At 38.1% G+C, this 16,277-nt stretch overlaps 2 protein-coding genes and 1 long non-coding RNA gene across 3 annotated transcripts; 1 reads left to right on the top strand and 2 right to left on the bottom strand.

Annotated features, from left to right (window-relative positions):
• Nucleotides 1–1,111, bottom strand: LOC148268793 (uncharacterized). Its single transcript, XM_088212094.1, has 3 exons — nt 785–1,111; nt 454–524; nt 1–319 (listed from the first exon to the last, which is right to left on the bottom strand). Exons 1-3 carry the CDS (start codon nt 1,109–1,111, stop codon nt 1–3), a joined length of 717 nt encoding a protein of 238 aa, XP_088068220.1.
• A 2,108-nt stretch (nt 1,112–3,219) lies between these two features.
• Nucleotides 3,220–4,040, top strand: LOC110817326 (DNA polymerase epsilon catalytic subunit A). Its single transcript, XM_022045819.2, has 4 exons — nt 3,220–3,380; nt 3,454–3,557; nt 3,646–3,758; nt 3,834–4,040. Exons 1-4 carry the CDS (start codon nt 3,329–3,331, stop codon nt 3,889–3,891), a joined length of 327 nt encoding a protein of 108 aa, XP_021901511.1. The 5' UTR covers nt 3,220–3,328; the 3' UTR covers nt 3,892–4,040.
• A 261-nt stretch (nt 4,041–4,301) lies between these two features.
• On the bottom strand, nt 4,302–4,982 carry LOC148268792 (uncharacterized). Its single transcript, XR_015817028.1, has 2 exons — nt 4,610–4,982; nt 4,302–4,426 (listed from the first exon to the last, which is right to left on the bottom strand). It is a non-coding gene; the product is annotated as an uncharacterized LOC148268792 (long non-coding RNA).
• Nucleotides 4,983–16,277: the final 11,295 nt, after the last annotated feature.

Raw genomic sequence — 16,277 nt, 5'->3', positions numbered from 1 at the left:
TCATATCTCACTTTCTGTAACAGTGGCAACACTGGCCTTCTCGACTACTTCTCTGAATTTCAAGGAGTAGGCTTGATCCTTTTTGTGGATAAAGGCATTCAATCTATTCTCAGGATCATATATCCTGCAGCAATTATCCTTGAATGCAACTGAGTAGCCTCGATCAGTCATCTGATTCACACTCAAGAGATTCTGTGAGAGGGTAGGAACAAAATTCACATCAATGATAAGCTTCCTAACTTCTCTGGTTTCAATGGCTATGTAACATTTACCCTTGATGGTTTCCAACATACCATTTTCAAGCCGTACTTGCTTGTGACTGTTTTGTCAAGTGACATGAACAGGGCCTCATCCTTGCATATGTGGGAGGTGCACCCACTATCCACACCCAGAGGGTATCATCCTCCACTGATTGATCACTTGAAGCAACGAGAATTGTAGCGCGTTACTCACTGGACACCCCGGTGACATTGGCTTGCTGTAGTTCCTGCTTTGGCTGCGATCCTTCCAATTTCTGTTTCTGTCTACAGAATTTCTCCTTATGATCAAGCCTTTTGCAGAAGTTGCACCGAACAGTTTTCTTTTCCTTGTACTAGCACTTATTTTCAAGGTGATTTATCAAGGAACAAATGCTGCACTGAGGATATTTCTTTTGCTTACTGGAATTTTGATTTCCAGTTAGATTCCCTTCACTCCTTCTCTCTTGATTCTGTGTTGAAGAGTTTCCTTTGATCTGTGTTGAAATTAAGGCTCCCTCGGTGTGTTATCGAACATGCATATTTACCTGCTGTTCACTGGATTGAAGCTTGTTTATTAGCTCAGCCGAGGAGATAGATTCAATGTCGGAAAGCTCCTCCAAGGCTGAGATTTTAGACTTGAATTTAGGGGGCAAGCTGATAAGAATCTGCTCTACTACCCTTGATTGCAGCCTCATTTTATTTACCACATCCGAGAGTTTGGAGGCATAGTCCTTCACTGTTTCATTTTCTTGCATTCTGAGTAATGCAAACTCATTCTTCAATCTCAAGATTTTCAACTTCCTGCTTCTGACTCTCCCATCGAACTCTTCGTTTAGTTTCTCCCAAGCAGCCTTTGGTGATTCGAAGTTCATAATCCTTGAAAATACCCTATCCGAGACAGCCGAGAAAAGGCAAGCAATAGCCTTTGGTTTCTTGGCCTTGTCTTCCTCGTGCCTTCTGATTTGGTTTAGAGTGGGAGTGTCCTATAGTGGAGGGGGATCACTGTCATCCATAATTACATCCCACAGACTTAAGGCTTTCAGATGGGCTCTCATTTTGATTGCCCATATATTGTAATTTTCTCTGCTGAAGTGTGGGGGAGGTGAGGTTCCAGTGGATATCATCGGGTTCTTTGAGGGTATGTTAATTTTCTGGTCCCTTAATAACCTGGCTCTGATACCAGTTGTTGATTGTAAGTAAATGAGCGTCAAAGGAAGCTCTATGGATGAGCGAATTTAGAGAGAGAAAGTTGATGAGAGAGAGAGACAACAAAACAAAGCAAGCTTATGCGATATCCTCTGTTTTGTTGTTTTCAGATGGATTGTATTTTTTTGGAGAAGAAAACTATATTTCTTCTTATTTCATTCTTGTATATATAAAAATGCAAAAAATGATAGAAACAAATTACATCAACCAAGTGATAAGATCAAAAAAACTGAAATCCATGCATACACGTTGCATGGTGTTTACGTATCCAATCGTGAAACAATTTCACGGTTGATTTGAATTTAAATTTGAAACTTAAGCAGATAAAAAATCATTAAATTTAACATTCAATAGTGTTATATATCTAACTTAAGAGCATTTGGTCTTGAACATGCCATTTTTTAGAATCTGGGTTAGTTTTGACCTTACTATCTTCAATTCCCTACATAGCTACGTCTGTGAACTTTGGTGGACAGATTTTGGCATCGGTTATATAGCCTTCTAGTTTATTACCTCTTATCACAAACAGCACCATGTTCTTCCACATGAGAAAATTATCGTGGTTCAACTTAATCATGGAATATGAGCCCATTGGACTTCTTGACATATTCAGGGTCTTGATAATTGTAATATTGTTTGAGGTGTTTCCTTCATTACTTTTGCTACCAGTAACAACAAATCCCACATTGTTATCACCAGCAACGTCTGGATCTGATACCAAGAAAGAAAAATGAGAGGAATATGCTGGACAATTCTCAACATAATTTACTGATATGAGAGAAATTTAATTTATAGAGCTTTACAATGAATTAGAACTTCAAATATGTTCAAATGAATGATTTACAGTTGTTAGTAAATGACAAAATTTATTACAACAAATTATCATTTGCTATGATTATTGTGTAAGTGAAGTCTGGCTGTGACTTGTGAAATGAATGTTGCAGATGCAGGTATTAGCACACTACTAATGATATTTCCTTAATTATTTGTCTCATATTTCTTTACATAAATAGACAACAAGAATCATTAATTGTGAAGTAGGAATTATAATTGTAAATGATATAAAAAGGATATGAAGTCTTCTTTGTAATTATAATTGTAAATGATAATACTAACTTAATTTTTTTTTTTTTATGAATATAAATGTTCGAATAAACCTTAAATATAGAAATGAAAATAGGTGAGGATTGGTAAGGCTAACAAGTGAGTGATGGTTTGTAGGTATTTTTTTATGAATTAAGAAAAAATTATTAATATGACTCATATTATAATTTTTTTTATTCAGATTTAGAAAGAATGTCTTATACGTTATGTAAATTCTTATGCTATAACTCGTATCATATATATATATATATATTAATTGAATGACAATATGTAATGAATTTTAATCCATAAATTTAATTAATTCAGAAAATCTTCATTAATAAAACTCAATATTTCTTTGTTACTGTAGTAGATATTTTGGGCTTGATACTGTACATCGACATAAAAGAAAGTTGATAGACACGTGTCACGTCAATCAGATATCTTACTCATTAATAATTATTTTGATCTTTGGAATAAAAAAATGTATTTAATATTTTAATAATTTGCTTATAGCCTACAATACCACCTTTGCATGGAAATCTGTGAGCTGCTGCTTGGCGGTATTCAATTCATATATATGTATTTTAGTATAAGATATTTATGATTGACAACGTCACAAAAGTCTAAAGGATTGCCATCGTCAAACATATCGACTTAGGATAAGGATCATCGAAACTTTAAAGATTAACGTCCCCACAAGACAAAACAAAATATTAGATCGTCATCTGTCTCTACTATATATACAGAAAGAAAGAGAGAGTGTGCATCATACACAATTCAGTCCAAGTGTGAGGAAAATGGGTTCTCTAATGGCAGGTTGGGATTCTCCTGTAGTTGATTCCAAGTCAGGTATGTATTTAAAGATTAATTAGTATTTTAGTTGTTAATTTAGTGGTTCTAATTATAATTATTTATTTGTTAGTGAGATACAAAAGGAATCAATCATGTACCAAAGAAGAGATCAAAGCTTTCTGGTTGTCCAAGAAAAAGGCGGAGAAAGAACATCTCAAGGCCGTCTCTCTGCAGGTATATATATGTATATATATATATAACTACAATATGATTTCATTTGGATGAGGTGAAGCAATTATGATAATTACTTTGTTAACGGCAGACGGAGCATGAAGGTTTGAATTTGCAGAGATCAAACTCGGTACCAGTAAAGAAGAGTATAGAAGGTTATAAAGACTCAGATGGAGAAGCAAACTTGCAGAAAAGGAATGCATGGTATCGTCAATTGGAAATTTGCTTAATTAATTATAATTAATTAGTAATTTCTGTATTTTAAAAAATTGTGCGCAGGTGGAGGAGCAGCAAGTGGGCATTTCTAAATCAACCGCCTGTGATAAAAGGATTCTGATGGATCACCGCAAATTTCAGTCATTTAATTTCTTTCTGTAAATTAATGTAAATATCTGGAGTGCAGTTGGCGTGCGGCTTTCTCTGTACGGATTATGTATATAAGACAAACTATAATTGTATAAAAATACATGACAAATGCTTTCTAAATTTTACTTATTTGAAATAAGTATAGTTTTTTAGTTTTTTAGTTTTTTTTAATTTCTAATTGTATATAACATTTCGAATCTCAATTAGATAAATACTAATTCTTAATTTTAGTTTCAACTATTTTCTATAAAATTATATAATAATTCGGTTGAAGTATAGATTTAATGTTATATTATTTAGTTTTTAATTAATTTTTAAGTTAATCTCTTGTTATGATTACTAATTAACATGTATGAGTCAGGTACCTTTTGTTAATCGGTCTGAATGAAAATAATAATAATAAATTTCCGTAAATATCAAAGCTCATCATCTTCAACAACTTGTTCTTCTTCCTCCTCCTCCCAAACTACCCTAATCTCTGTCGGCTCATCCGCAAAAACTGTAGCCTGCAACCACCGCGTCTTCCAGCAGATATTAGAGTTTTATATATATAAAATTTTCATGACGAAAAGTGACAGTTACAATTGGTGTAATAACTTGATTTGTTAAAGGGGGAGAAAATTATTCTCAAAAAAAGGAAATAAATCAAGAAAACAAGTCAAAGTTAAAATGAGGGTGTTATACAGTACCCTACTTTGCACCTCCTTCTTTCTCTGTCTTCATCACCATCCATCAGTCGTCGTCGTCGTCGTCGTGCCTGAGCAGCTTCCTCTCAGAGTTTCCTTCTTTTGCTCTGAGTTGTCTTCATCATTTTCCTTTACCTCAAAACGATCGCGTCAGAGCCATTTGACTCGCCTGCCCTAAGCCTTTCCCCAAAAAAAGAGTAGAGAGAAACGAAGTAGACCCAAACGACAACGGTTCGGAAAGGCTTTTTGAAGGGGCTCTTCTGGGTTGGTTGGGTCGAAGAAAGTGGGCCTACCCCGTTAAAAAAGGAAAATCTTTCCGCTGAAACACAATCCTAATTTCTATTTTGCCTTTCCTTTTCTTTTCGTTTTTCATTTTTTTCATTTTTTTTTTTTTTTGCATTATTAAGTCTGCATATTTTTTTAAAAAAGAATTAAACAAATATTACGTGAAAATTAATAACTTTTTCTTTAGGTGTCTTTGTCCCTTGTACTTTTATTTTTCATAAATTAAACTTTCGTCAAAATTAAGACATGGCATAGAATTTACATTAAGTTACTGATTCATGCCTTTTCATATTATAAGGTATTTATGTGTCTTATTTAGATAACATAATTGGCTTGATCAATTACTATTAGAGCTATTGTAACATCCCGCTAATCACTGTACTAAAATGATTTGAAAATTCTATTTATTCAGACATTTGACCGCTTTAAACTTAATTAATTTACGTTATTTAACATTTCTTATAATTTGTGATTTTAATTTATTTTTATTTATATCTTATTTTATTTTTTTATGTATCTTAAATTATTTTAAATTAAAAGAAAATTTAAAAAAAATAAAAAAACAGCAAAACGAAAAAAATTATGTCGGGGGACGTGCACATAGTGCGTACGTCCCATCCTCACGCCAGCACGCACAAGACGTGCACACAATGCACACGTCTCCTCCGCGCGCACGGCGCAAGTTCAGGACCTACGCGTGTGTCCTATTATGCACAGGTGGGCCATTCGCGAGCACAGCAGGCCTGCGCAGATAGGCCCTGTGCGCTTGGGGCATGCACGCACGGTAGTAGGCCTGTGCACTTGCAGGCTAACCCATAGTGTACCACCGCTGCTTTGGGCGGCACGCCACTGCTAGTGGAGGAGGTCCTCCTCTCTCATTTTTCGTGCCGAGCATCTTTTTCTCTTCTTTCTTCACCGAATTTTGCCACTTGTCGTGAATCCAACGGTTCTGAAATTCTATAAATTGTCCTACCCTTGCCTTCCTCTCTATACTTCCATTTCTTTTATTTTTCAAAAGTTTAGAGAGAGAGAGATAGTGGATTAGTTAGAGAAGAAGAGAAAGAAAGGATTGGTAAGAAATCTAGTATTATTTTCGACATCTTAAGGAGTATTTTTAGATAAATAAATTTAATATGATTTTTATTTTGCCTGTTTTGTATGACTTTATGTTCAGATGAGTCGAATTGTTCTGATTTTCAAGTATGATAAGTAAATTGCAGACACTTGATGAATTTGTATGTAATAAATATAATATGTAATCAGTAATGGTAAAAAGTATAAAAGAAAAGAAAAAAAAAAGTTGAATGAAGCATGTATAGTTCGAAGTATATCTGTATTAACATGCATATTGTATCAAGTGTCTCGTTAGGTTTTTTTATCTTTGAGGAATATCTGTTCCCTTTTACCTTCGGGGTATATGTTTCTCCTTCCCCTATCTGGTATAGAAAGATGTAAAAGGAACGCTTCCAGTAGATGACGGTGTACCCTCTAACGAGAATGGTATCACACTATCTGTAAGAGTTACCCGTGGCTAAGTGATATCGCAAGTATAGATATTTGTTAGGATCACTATGGTTGGTACAGTCGTGATCATATATCGTATCATAGTTTGGCCAGCCGGAAATGGGTCTAAGCAAATTGTCGTATCTGTATCTAATATGATCATCACACATGGGTAGTTAGAAATCTGTATCTGCTCTCAGAGATGAAAGTTTGTAACGACTTTGCGAAGTAAGACAAAAAAAATATGTGCATTTCATGATTTATTTAATTTTCTCTATTATCTAACATGATGTATATTTGATTTTTTGTACTAACGTATCCTTTTCTTAACAAATAAATTATTTTCATAATTGTGAGATAGGTAAACGAGGAAGTTAAACGGTAAGATAAAATAATAAATTTTTGAAATCTTACAATGTTAATTTAATACTGTTTTTCTTACTGAGCATATGAAACTCACTCTTTCCATACCCCCTTCTTTCTTAGATGAGGAAGAAAATGAAGAACCACAGACAGACTTACCCTTGGAAGTCTATGAAGATCCTGTGGATCCACAAGTCTGAGTGCATGACTGTTTTCGTACTCTGATGAATCCAATAGCATAGTAAAAGAAGTGATCCTTATATTTTGTATTTTATAGTAACTTCTGGCGTCAGTTTATGTATGTATTTGGAGCATTATATATATTTGTAAGGAATTTGTTATGATTTGATTATGTTGCATAAATTTTATCATGCACTCGTTATTTTGAATCTGTATATGACACCTATTTGCCTTAATTAACATTTGGGATGTTACAACTATACTTTAGTTTGTTTTAAATAATTATAAGTTCACAAGTAAATAATAGTATATAAATTCTCACAATCGCACACTTAAAAAATAATTAATGCGTCATTTTTACCTCAAGCAGTCAATATGATGTAAATAGAAAAATGAATAAATTGAAGATAATTTATTAGTAAATTATATAGATTCTTTATATGGTGGTTTAATGAAGAAAATTTGGTCAATGAGTACTCTTACATATATTGTAGTTATATTTGCTAATTCAAATTATTTTTATTTCTTTTGGTGAAAGATGAATTTCAGCAAGAGATGGTTTGGTTGAGTTCTATAGTCGTTATTATAAATATTTTTGTTTTTACTAGAAGAACACGTGATGTTATTTGTTTGAAGGTTATATTTCAAAATTTAAAACTTTCAATTGTTTCATGATACCACTAAATATGTGACTCTAAATTTAGTCATCTAAATAATGTTGCTCTGATTCTACAATTAGTGCTTGTGAATTATTGAAGAAAATAAAACAATCTTAGATAGTACTTTTCAAAAGATTTATAATGTGTACATAGTGTGTGGAGATAATATTCTTTTTTTTTTTTTTAAATGACCAAGTTTATATCTCCATTCTAATCCAATATTTCTATTTTTTTATTATTGAAGTAACTTTTTTAATTCCTCTATTAATATGTTCATTTATTTTATTTTTCTGTTTTCATTTTATTCTTAGAATTGTATAATCCTTTTCTGTTAGTCTTTAAAAAGTTCATCTAAAATTCAGCATTATATTTTATTTCAAGTGCTACTTAATTTGAATAATGTTAGATACACTTACGAAGTTATTCAATTTTTATGTGCATATCCTTTGGTAGATTTTTGTTTATGTATATATTTGTATACAACTTATACGTAGTATAACATGACTTATAAATCTAAAATACAACAACAAAATGTGCTAGTATCTAAAACATAATCTTTGAAAAAGAAAATTATAATATTTATTTTGAAAACATTAAAAACCGAAGACGGAATTTTGATTATCAATGTCATTTTCTACTATGTTGAACTATATATATTGATTTAGATAATTAATAAACATTAAAAGTGTGTGTATGTAAAAATAATAGCAATCAAATGGCAATCAAGTTCTCCGTCTTTTCTTCGTTAATGTGCATGACCATAATAAAAGGACATAAGTTGTTCGATAAAGAGGGGGTCAAGCAGCTGTTGGAAAAAAAATATATGCACAAAAGGCTCTAAATGGTCAATACGGAATTCATACACTTAATAACTGAAACTTAATTTTTTTACGGTTGAAGATGAAAATCAAGATTACCACTTTTAAGCTATAATGGTGCTTTTTTATTTTATGGATTCTCTATTATTTCTATGATATATATATATATATATATATATTCCATCAATTTTATGCATGACCATTTGTTAGTCATTAAAGTTGTCCAACCCTAAGATGTAACGGCCCTGGAAATTTAAAAGAAAATGTATGTATTAAAAATTTTAAGTGCGGAAGCGAAATAAATATTCTGATTAACATCCCTTACACAATAACCAAAAACGTATTCAACGTGTGAAAGAAATAACTAACTAAGGTAAATACTAGTAATGAATGCTATAAATAAAACTATGAAATGCTTAGGTGTCTACTCGCCGTCTTCCTGCGAGACGGGCTCGGGAACCAAATCCTCCTGATCTGAAATGGTTAAGTAAGGAATGAGCTACACTACCCTAGTAAAGACATCACACTATCTCACTGGCACGAGAGTAAATGTTGGTAGAAAACAAAAATGACCAATTGAGCATAATTTATAGCAAACTCATTTATCAATAATAAAAACCTTTACTATCCACTTACTTCGGTGAGATTCATGAAAGACAACTTATGAAACACAATAACATCATAAACATCATAAAATCATACACACTTTGTAACATAACACATATCAAACTCTCGTTTTCAATCATCAAACAATAATTTTCTTATTTTATCAGCCTACTAGTATCCATGGGGATCCATAGGGGGTCTCCACTACACGTCAACCATTCACATTAATAACTTGATTCTAGGGCCGTCTCCATACCCCATCCGGTATGGGCGCCAAAACCATAAACCTCAATACTCCGTCCAGTATTAGGGTGAAACGGGCTGTCCCCATACCCCGTCCGGTATGGGCACCAAAACACATAAGGTCTCCATACCCCGTCCGATATGAGAGACCACGTTCTCGGTAGGGTTCCCTGCGGACCCGGTCCGTCCACCATCTCCCAGGATATCTAATTAGGCTGTTGACATTATCCATTTATCATTTCACATAACTTTTTTCATTTTTCTTGGTCTTAATTATCCAATCAAACATAAACACGTAAACCAGTAATGAACACTAAACAAAATAACACAACATCGGGTTCACCATAATTCAAACCATAATAAATGAAACTGGGATTTATGCATAAAATAAACACATAAGGTACCATACAGCATTTAAAACTGTAAAATAGATCAAACAATAACTGACCGACAAATACATCAGATTCGGGCTCCATTAGCAACCTTAAGCAATTATACACATCTATTAATTCATGAAATACCGTTTTATCATTTATTAGGCTTTAATGTTGTGATAGGAAATAGGGTGAGAGATCCTTACTTGTTTCGGAGTTTGAAATCGGGTTCTCACTACGCTTACGGGCTGTCCCTAAATTCTCAGAATTTTTCTCGAGAAACTGAAACACACTTCCTGTACTTGCACGTGTCCCAAAAAAACCCCCAAATCAGACCCAAGGTCTTTTCGGCCAATATTGAAATTCTGGCACGGCGGCTCCACCGTGCTCCGGCAACGGCACCGCCACCCACAGCGGCGATCCGCCTCAGGTTGGCCGTTTCTGTCCATTTTCGGCCGAATTCGGCAAAACTCGCATTGATTCCTGCAATAAAACACACCTAGGGCCCTCGGTGGGCCAAAACATCACGAAAAACCAAGACTTACTAGCGGCGGAGCTCTCGGGTGCGGCGGCTTCTTCGGTGCGAGTCGCGATTTGATATTTTGCTCCGAACAACCTGTAAAGAAAAGGACGGTGAACACAGTAGTGTAAAAATTACATCAATCGGGAATCAGGAAGGACCTCATCGGAGGCAAAAATCGAGAGAAACTGCGGCACCACTACTGGATTTTGGCGGTGTTTTCCAGCTGATTGGCCGGTGGTTTGGCTCCGATTTGGCCACAGGTGGATTCAGCATCGAAAAACGAGCCCAGGAGAGAAATTTTACCTCGTTTGGTGATCAAAAAATCCTCCAGTGCAGCGGCGGGTGGTGGCGGCCGACTCCTCTGGTGACTGGGTCGTCTTCTCCGGCGAGGGTACTGGCGACTAGGGTTTGGGGTTGGGTGTGAGTGAGGTTATTTATAACCTTCTCTTTTTAATCTCAGCCGTCCATTACAATTTAATCTGGACCGTCCAATCACGATTAAAATGGGGATAAATCTGGGTCGTCCATGCGCGCCTTTGATCTGGGCCGTCCATGCGCGCGGGAACGGATCTAGGCCGTCCGATCGCACGCACGCGGATTGCTCACGTGGCCCCATCCCGCGTGGCTTCCCGCGTCAGCGTTCCTGCCACGCGGCGTGTCCTAGTTGGCTGGGGCTGGTGACCGGGCTGCTGATGTGGCTGCTGACGTGGCGCATCTTTTCTAAATTGCGTTTTGACCTCCTATTTTCGATTTTCTTTTCAAAAACACCCCCAGAATCCAAATTTTTACTATTATTATTATTTTCAATTAATTCCCAAAAATAATTTTACCTATTTTTATCATTATTATTATTTTTATCTCCATTAAATAAAATTAAATTAAATTACAACCTTATAAATTAATTAATAAATAAAATAAAATCAAATACAATAAAAATAAAATCAAATAAAAATAAAAATAAAAATAAAAATAAAAATAAAAGTTTTTGGGTTGTTACAACTCTCCCTCCCTTAAAAAAATTTGGTCCTCCAAATTTACCTCTTACTCTTGGTCAAATAAATGGGGATACTGGACTCTAAAGTCTGATTCTAGCTCCCAGGTAGCCTCTATTGGCGAGTGGTTCTGCCACACTACCTTTACAAATGATATTTTCTGGTTGCGGAGTATTCTGCTCTTTCGGTCCGTGATACCGACTGGGACTTTCTCATAAGATAAGTCCCCTTGGAGTGGAAGAAGTTCATGAGCCAAGACATGAGAGGGGTCCGGGTTGTACTTATATAGCATGGATACATAAAACACATTGTGGACCTTGGAGAGCTCTAGAGGAAGTGCTAGTTTATAGGCAACAGCACCAATCCTGTCTAAGATTTCAAAAGGTCTAATAAATCGGGGGTTCAGTTTTCTCCTCCTGCCGAACCTACTAATTCCCTTGAAAGGAGTGACCTTAAGGAAAACTCGGTTGCCTTTCTCAAACGCTAGATCTCTCTTTCGGGTATCCGCATAACTCTTCTGCCTGCTCTCAGCCGTCTGAATGTTCTTTCTGATTTTAACTATTTTAGACGTGGTCTCCTCTACCAACTCCGGGCTGAATAATCTTCTATCACCCACTTCTTCCCAACAAATCGGTGATCTGCATGGGCGCCCATATAACGCCTCATATGGAGCCATGCCGATGCTTATTTGGTAGCTGTTGTTGTAGGCAAACTCTATCAGGGGTAGATGGTCGTCCCAATGGCCCCCGGAGTCAAGGACACATGCTCTGAACATATCCTCAAGTATACGAGTTGTCCTTTCTGATTGTTCATCAGTCTTAGGATGGAAGGCAGTACTGAGAGACAGCTTTGTTCCCATGACTTGCTGAAAGCTACTCCAAAACTGAGAAGTGAACCTGGAACTATCACTGAAACTCCGTGCAATCTGACTATTTTCCAGATATACATTCTTGCCAACTTGTCCAAGGGGTCGGTCATCCTGATGGCCAAGAAGTGGGAAGATTTGGTAAGTCGGTCAACAATTACCCAGATGGAGTCATGTCCTGAACGTGCCTTGGGTAATCCCGTTACGAAGTTCATGATAATGTGTTCTCACTTCCACTCCGGAATCGGTAAAGGTTGAAATAGCCCACCTGGGCACTGATGCTCTGCCTTGACCTGCTGACATACCAAGCATTTGGATACAAAGTCGGCTATGTCTCTCTTCATCCCATTCCACCAAAACTGGGGTCGCATGCTTTGGTACATTTTGGTGCTTCCGGGATGCATGACAAACTTCAAGCTATGAGACTCTGTCATGATGTCTCTCTTTAGCTCACTATCGTCTAGGACACACACCCTGTCTTGGAAACGTGTAACCCATCGGTAGAGATTCAGAATTCTGAGCTCACTCCCTGTTCTACATCCTTCTTGCGGGCTACCAGGGCGGGGTCGACTGACTGGGCTTCCCTTATTCTCTGGATTAACTCGGGCTGGTCTGTCAGGCGGCTCAAACATGTGACTCTCCTCAGGTCCTTAAGTTGAACCTGTTGTGTGGCCCCAATTTGCCTGCATTCTGAAACCATCAAATGGGCTAAGATACCTATACTTTTCCTGCTGAGAGCGTCTGTTACCACGTTGCCCTTACCCAGATGGTATAAGATATCACAATCATAGTCTTTAAGGAGTTCCATCCACCTTCTCTGACGCATGTTGAGATCCTTCTGAGTGAATATGTGTTTCAAACTCTTATGATCGGTATAGATCTGAAAGGTCTCTTCGTATAAGTAGTGGTGCCAGGTTTTCAAGGTGTGTATGATTGCGGCAAGCTCTAAGTCATGGGTGAGATAATTCTTCTCATGATTCTTTAACTGTCTGGACCCATATGCTATGACCTTCCCATGCTGCATCAGAACACAACCCAGGCCTAGATAGGAGGCATCACTATAAACTGTATATCCTCCCTATCCACTCGGTAAAGCTAGTACGGGTGCAGTAGTCAGTCGCTTCTTTAATTCTAAAAAACTTCTTTCGCAGTCCTCATTCCACTCAAACTTGGTATTCTTCTTTGTGAGTCGGGTTAGAGGAGCTGCTAGGCTGGAGAATCCTTCAACGAACCTACGGTAATAACCTGCCATCCCTAGGAAGCTCTAGATTTCCTTAACCGATGTCAACTTCTCCCAGCCAAGTACCGCTTTAAATTTTTCGAGATTCACTGATACTCCTTCCTTCGATATGATGTGTCCTAAGAAGGCAGTCTGCTCAAGCTAGAATCCACACTTACTCAAATTTGCATATAACTTCTTTTTGTTGAGGACCTGCAAAACTTGGGCAAGATAGTGAGCATGTTCTTCTCTATTTTTTGAGTAGACTAAGATGTCATCGATGAACTCGATAACAAATTGATCCAAGAACTCTCTGAAGACCCTGTTCATAAGATCCATAAAGATTATCGGGGCGTTGGTTAGCCCAAATGGCATGACCAAGAATTCATAATGTCCGTACCTGGTTCGAAAGGCCGTCTTGGCGATGTCTTCTGTTCTTATCTTCACCTGATGGTAACCTGATCGCAGGTCTATTTTAGAGAAGACCTGTGCACCCTGCAGCTGATTGAAGAGGTCATCAATCCTGAGAATGGGATATTTGTTCTTAATTGTAACATTGTTCAATCCTCTGTAATCAATACACAGTCTTAATGTTCCATCTCCCTTCCTAGAAAAGTGACTCCAGCACCCCAAGGGGACACACTGTGTCTAATAAAATCACTGTCTTGCAATTTAGTGATCTGTTTCCTTAACTCTTCTATCTCAATGTGGCTTATGCGGTAAGGAACAAGCGAAATGAGCTGGGTGCCTGGCTGTAGATCTATAGTGAACTTGACTTCCCTGTCCACTAGCAGTCTGGGTAGTTCGTCCGGAAACACATCTGAAAAGTTCCGGACTACTGGAATCTCTTGGATACAAATTTCCTTCTTGGGCTTGCCTAGTTAGAGAAAACAGCAAGATTAAGGTACTAGAAAATTAAGGAAACTTACCATCAAAGAATAAGTACTAAATGATTTTATTAATTTGTAAATGGCTCCTCATTGGGAGGATTAAATACAACCTTCTTGTTAAAGCAATCTATGGTGGTGTGATGCACCGCTAGCCAATCCATTCCTAAGATTACATCAAAATCCCACGTGTCTAACCTTATCAGGTCTACACTCAGTTTCCTATTTGCTATCTCTACGGCACAAGCCCTGTAGATAACTTCCCCTAATAGTGTTTCACCCCCAGCAGTAGACACAAACAACATTGAATCAAGTTTATCAGGTGATACATTAAGTTTGGATGCAAAAACATGTGAAACAAATGAATGCAATGCACCAGTGTCAAATAAGACATGAGCAATATGATCACAAATAGTGTACATACCCTGTACCATTTCCGGGTCGGCGTCGGCATCCTGCTGGGTGAGGTTGTAAACCCTGCCCTGAAAAGGAGTCTTCCTTGGTTCTGGTTCCTTGGGCACTCTCTCGCATAGTGTTGGGCACTACCACATATGCGACAGGTGTTGTTGAGGCGGTAGCATGGTCGGTCCCCGTGATCCCTGCCACAGTGCTGGCAGATCTTTCCACGTGCTGCCCCTGAAGCCTGAGGAGGGGCCTAGATCATTGGTTTGGGCCTCTTATTTGGTTGGACGGGTACAGTAGGTGCTGGTCTGCGGGGTGGAGCTGAGGGTCGGTGACTCCTTGCTGACTGAGGACGGGTGCTAAAACTCCTCTCCACAATCTGTGTCTTTGCTAGAACGGCTGAGTATGTCTTGAGCTCCAGTACTAATAAGTGTTGCTTGATCTCTGGGCGGAGGCCCCACTAGAATCTTCTGGCCTTCCTGCCCTCATCCATCAATGTCTCCGGGGAGTATCGGCCCAGCTCTAGGAACTTACTAGCATATTCCAATACCGTCATGTTTCCCTGGACTAGCTGAACAAACTCCATCTCCTTCAGGTGTCGGATGTGTTCAGGGAGATACTATGCATGGAAGGCCGCTAAGAACTGCTCCCAAGTGGCTGGTGTAGGCAGGGTGGTCTGTTTGAGCTCCCACCAACGACCTGCTTCCCCTACCAGCATGTAGGAAGCAAGGGCAGCTCTCTGCTCGGGAACCACTCCCAAGGTCTTGAAGGCTCTCTCAGTCTCCGCCAACCAGTACTGGGCATCTTCGAAAGAGGATCCCCCTGCAAAAGTGAAGGGTTCAGTCTCCTGTACCTCTCTATGTAGTATGGGTCGATCAAGGAAGGAGCTGGGTCCCGTGGAAGAGGGACTGGGCCCGACTGAGGATAGACTGGGGGGCCCTGTGGTGGCACCTGATGATATAGTGGGGGCACCGGATTGTACTGTGGCAGTGACGGGCAGTACGGTGGCTGGGGCACCGGTTCACACTGCGGCGGTGGTGCCGGGTGGTATTGTGGTGGAGCAGGCTCGTGCCGGGGTGGCTGGGGATTCGCTTGCTGTAGTAGTGGCTCAACTTGTGGTAGTGGGGGAGATTCGGGTAACTCCCTTCTCTCCTCTCGACCTTGATAGGCAGCCATGATCCTTTCCAGCATCTCAAATATTCTGTCGACATCTTTTCGAAGCAAATCATCCCTGGCTGCTCGGTTTAGTGGGGGTCTTCATCTCCTCATTTGTCTGCACCTGCATTTCACAAAGAAGAGTTGAGTAACGATTTATCGGTGGGTATTTCTCTAAGTATTATTGTGCAAGGGATGAGTCCGAGGAACGCAATTCTGATACCAACTGTAACGGCCCCAGAAATTTAAAAGAAAATGTATGTATTAAAAATTTTAAGTGCGGAAGCGAAATAAATATTCTGATTAACATCCCTTACACAATAATAAAAAACGTATTCAACGTGTAAAAGAAATAACTAACTAAGGTAAATACTAGTAATGAATGCTATAAATAAAACTATGAAATCCTTAGGCGTCTACTCGCCGTCTTCCTGCGGGACGGGCTCGGGAACCAAATTCTCCTGATCTGAAATGGTTAAGTAAGGAATGAGCTACACTAGCCCAGTAAAGATATCACACTATCCACTACCACAGAAGTAAAAGTTGGTAGAAAACAAAAACAACTAATAGAGCATAATTTATAGCAAACTCATTTAT

The sequence above is a fragment of the Carica papaya genome, chromosome 2, assembly GCF_054855325.1.
Source record: "Carica papaya isolate Zhongbai chromosome 2, ASM5485532v1, whole genome shotgun sequence".
Classification (NCBI taxonomy): domain Eukaryota; kingdom Viridiplantae; phylum Streptophyta; class Magnoliopsida; order Brassicales; family Caricaceae; genus Carica; species Carica papaya.
The sequence above is the reverse complement of the archived record's forward strand: the minus strand, read 5'-3'. Positions and strand labels throughout refer to the sequence as shown.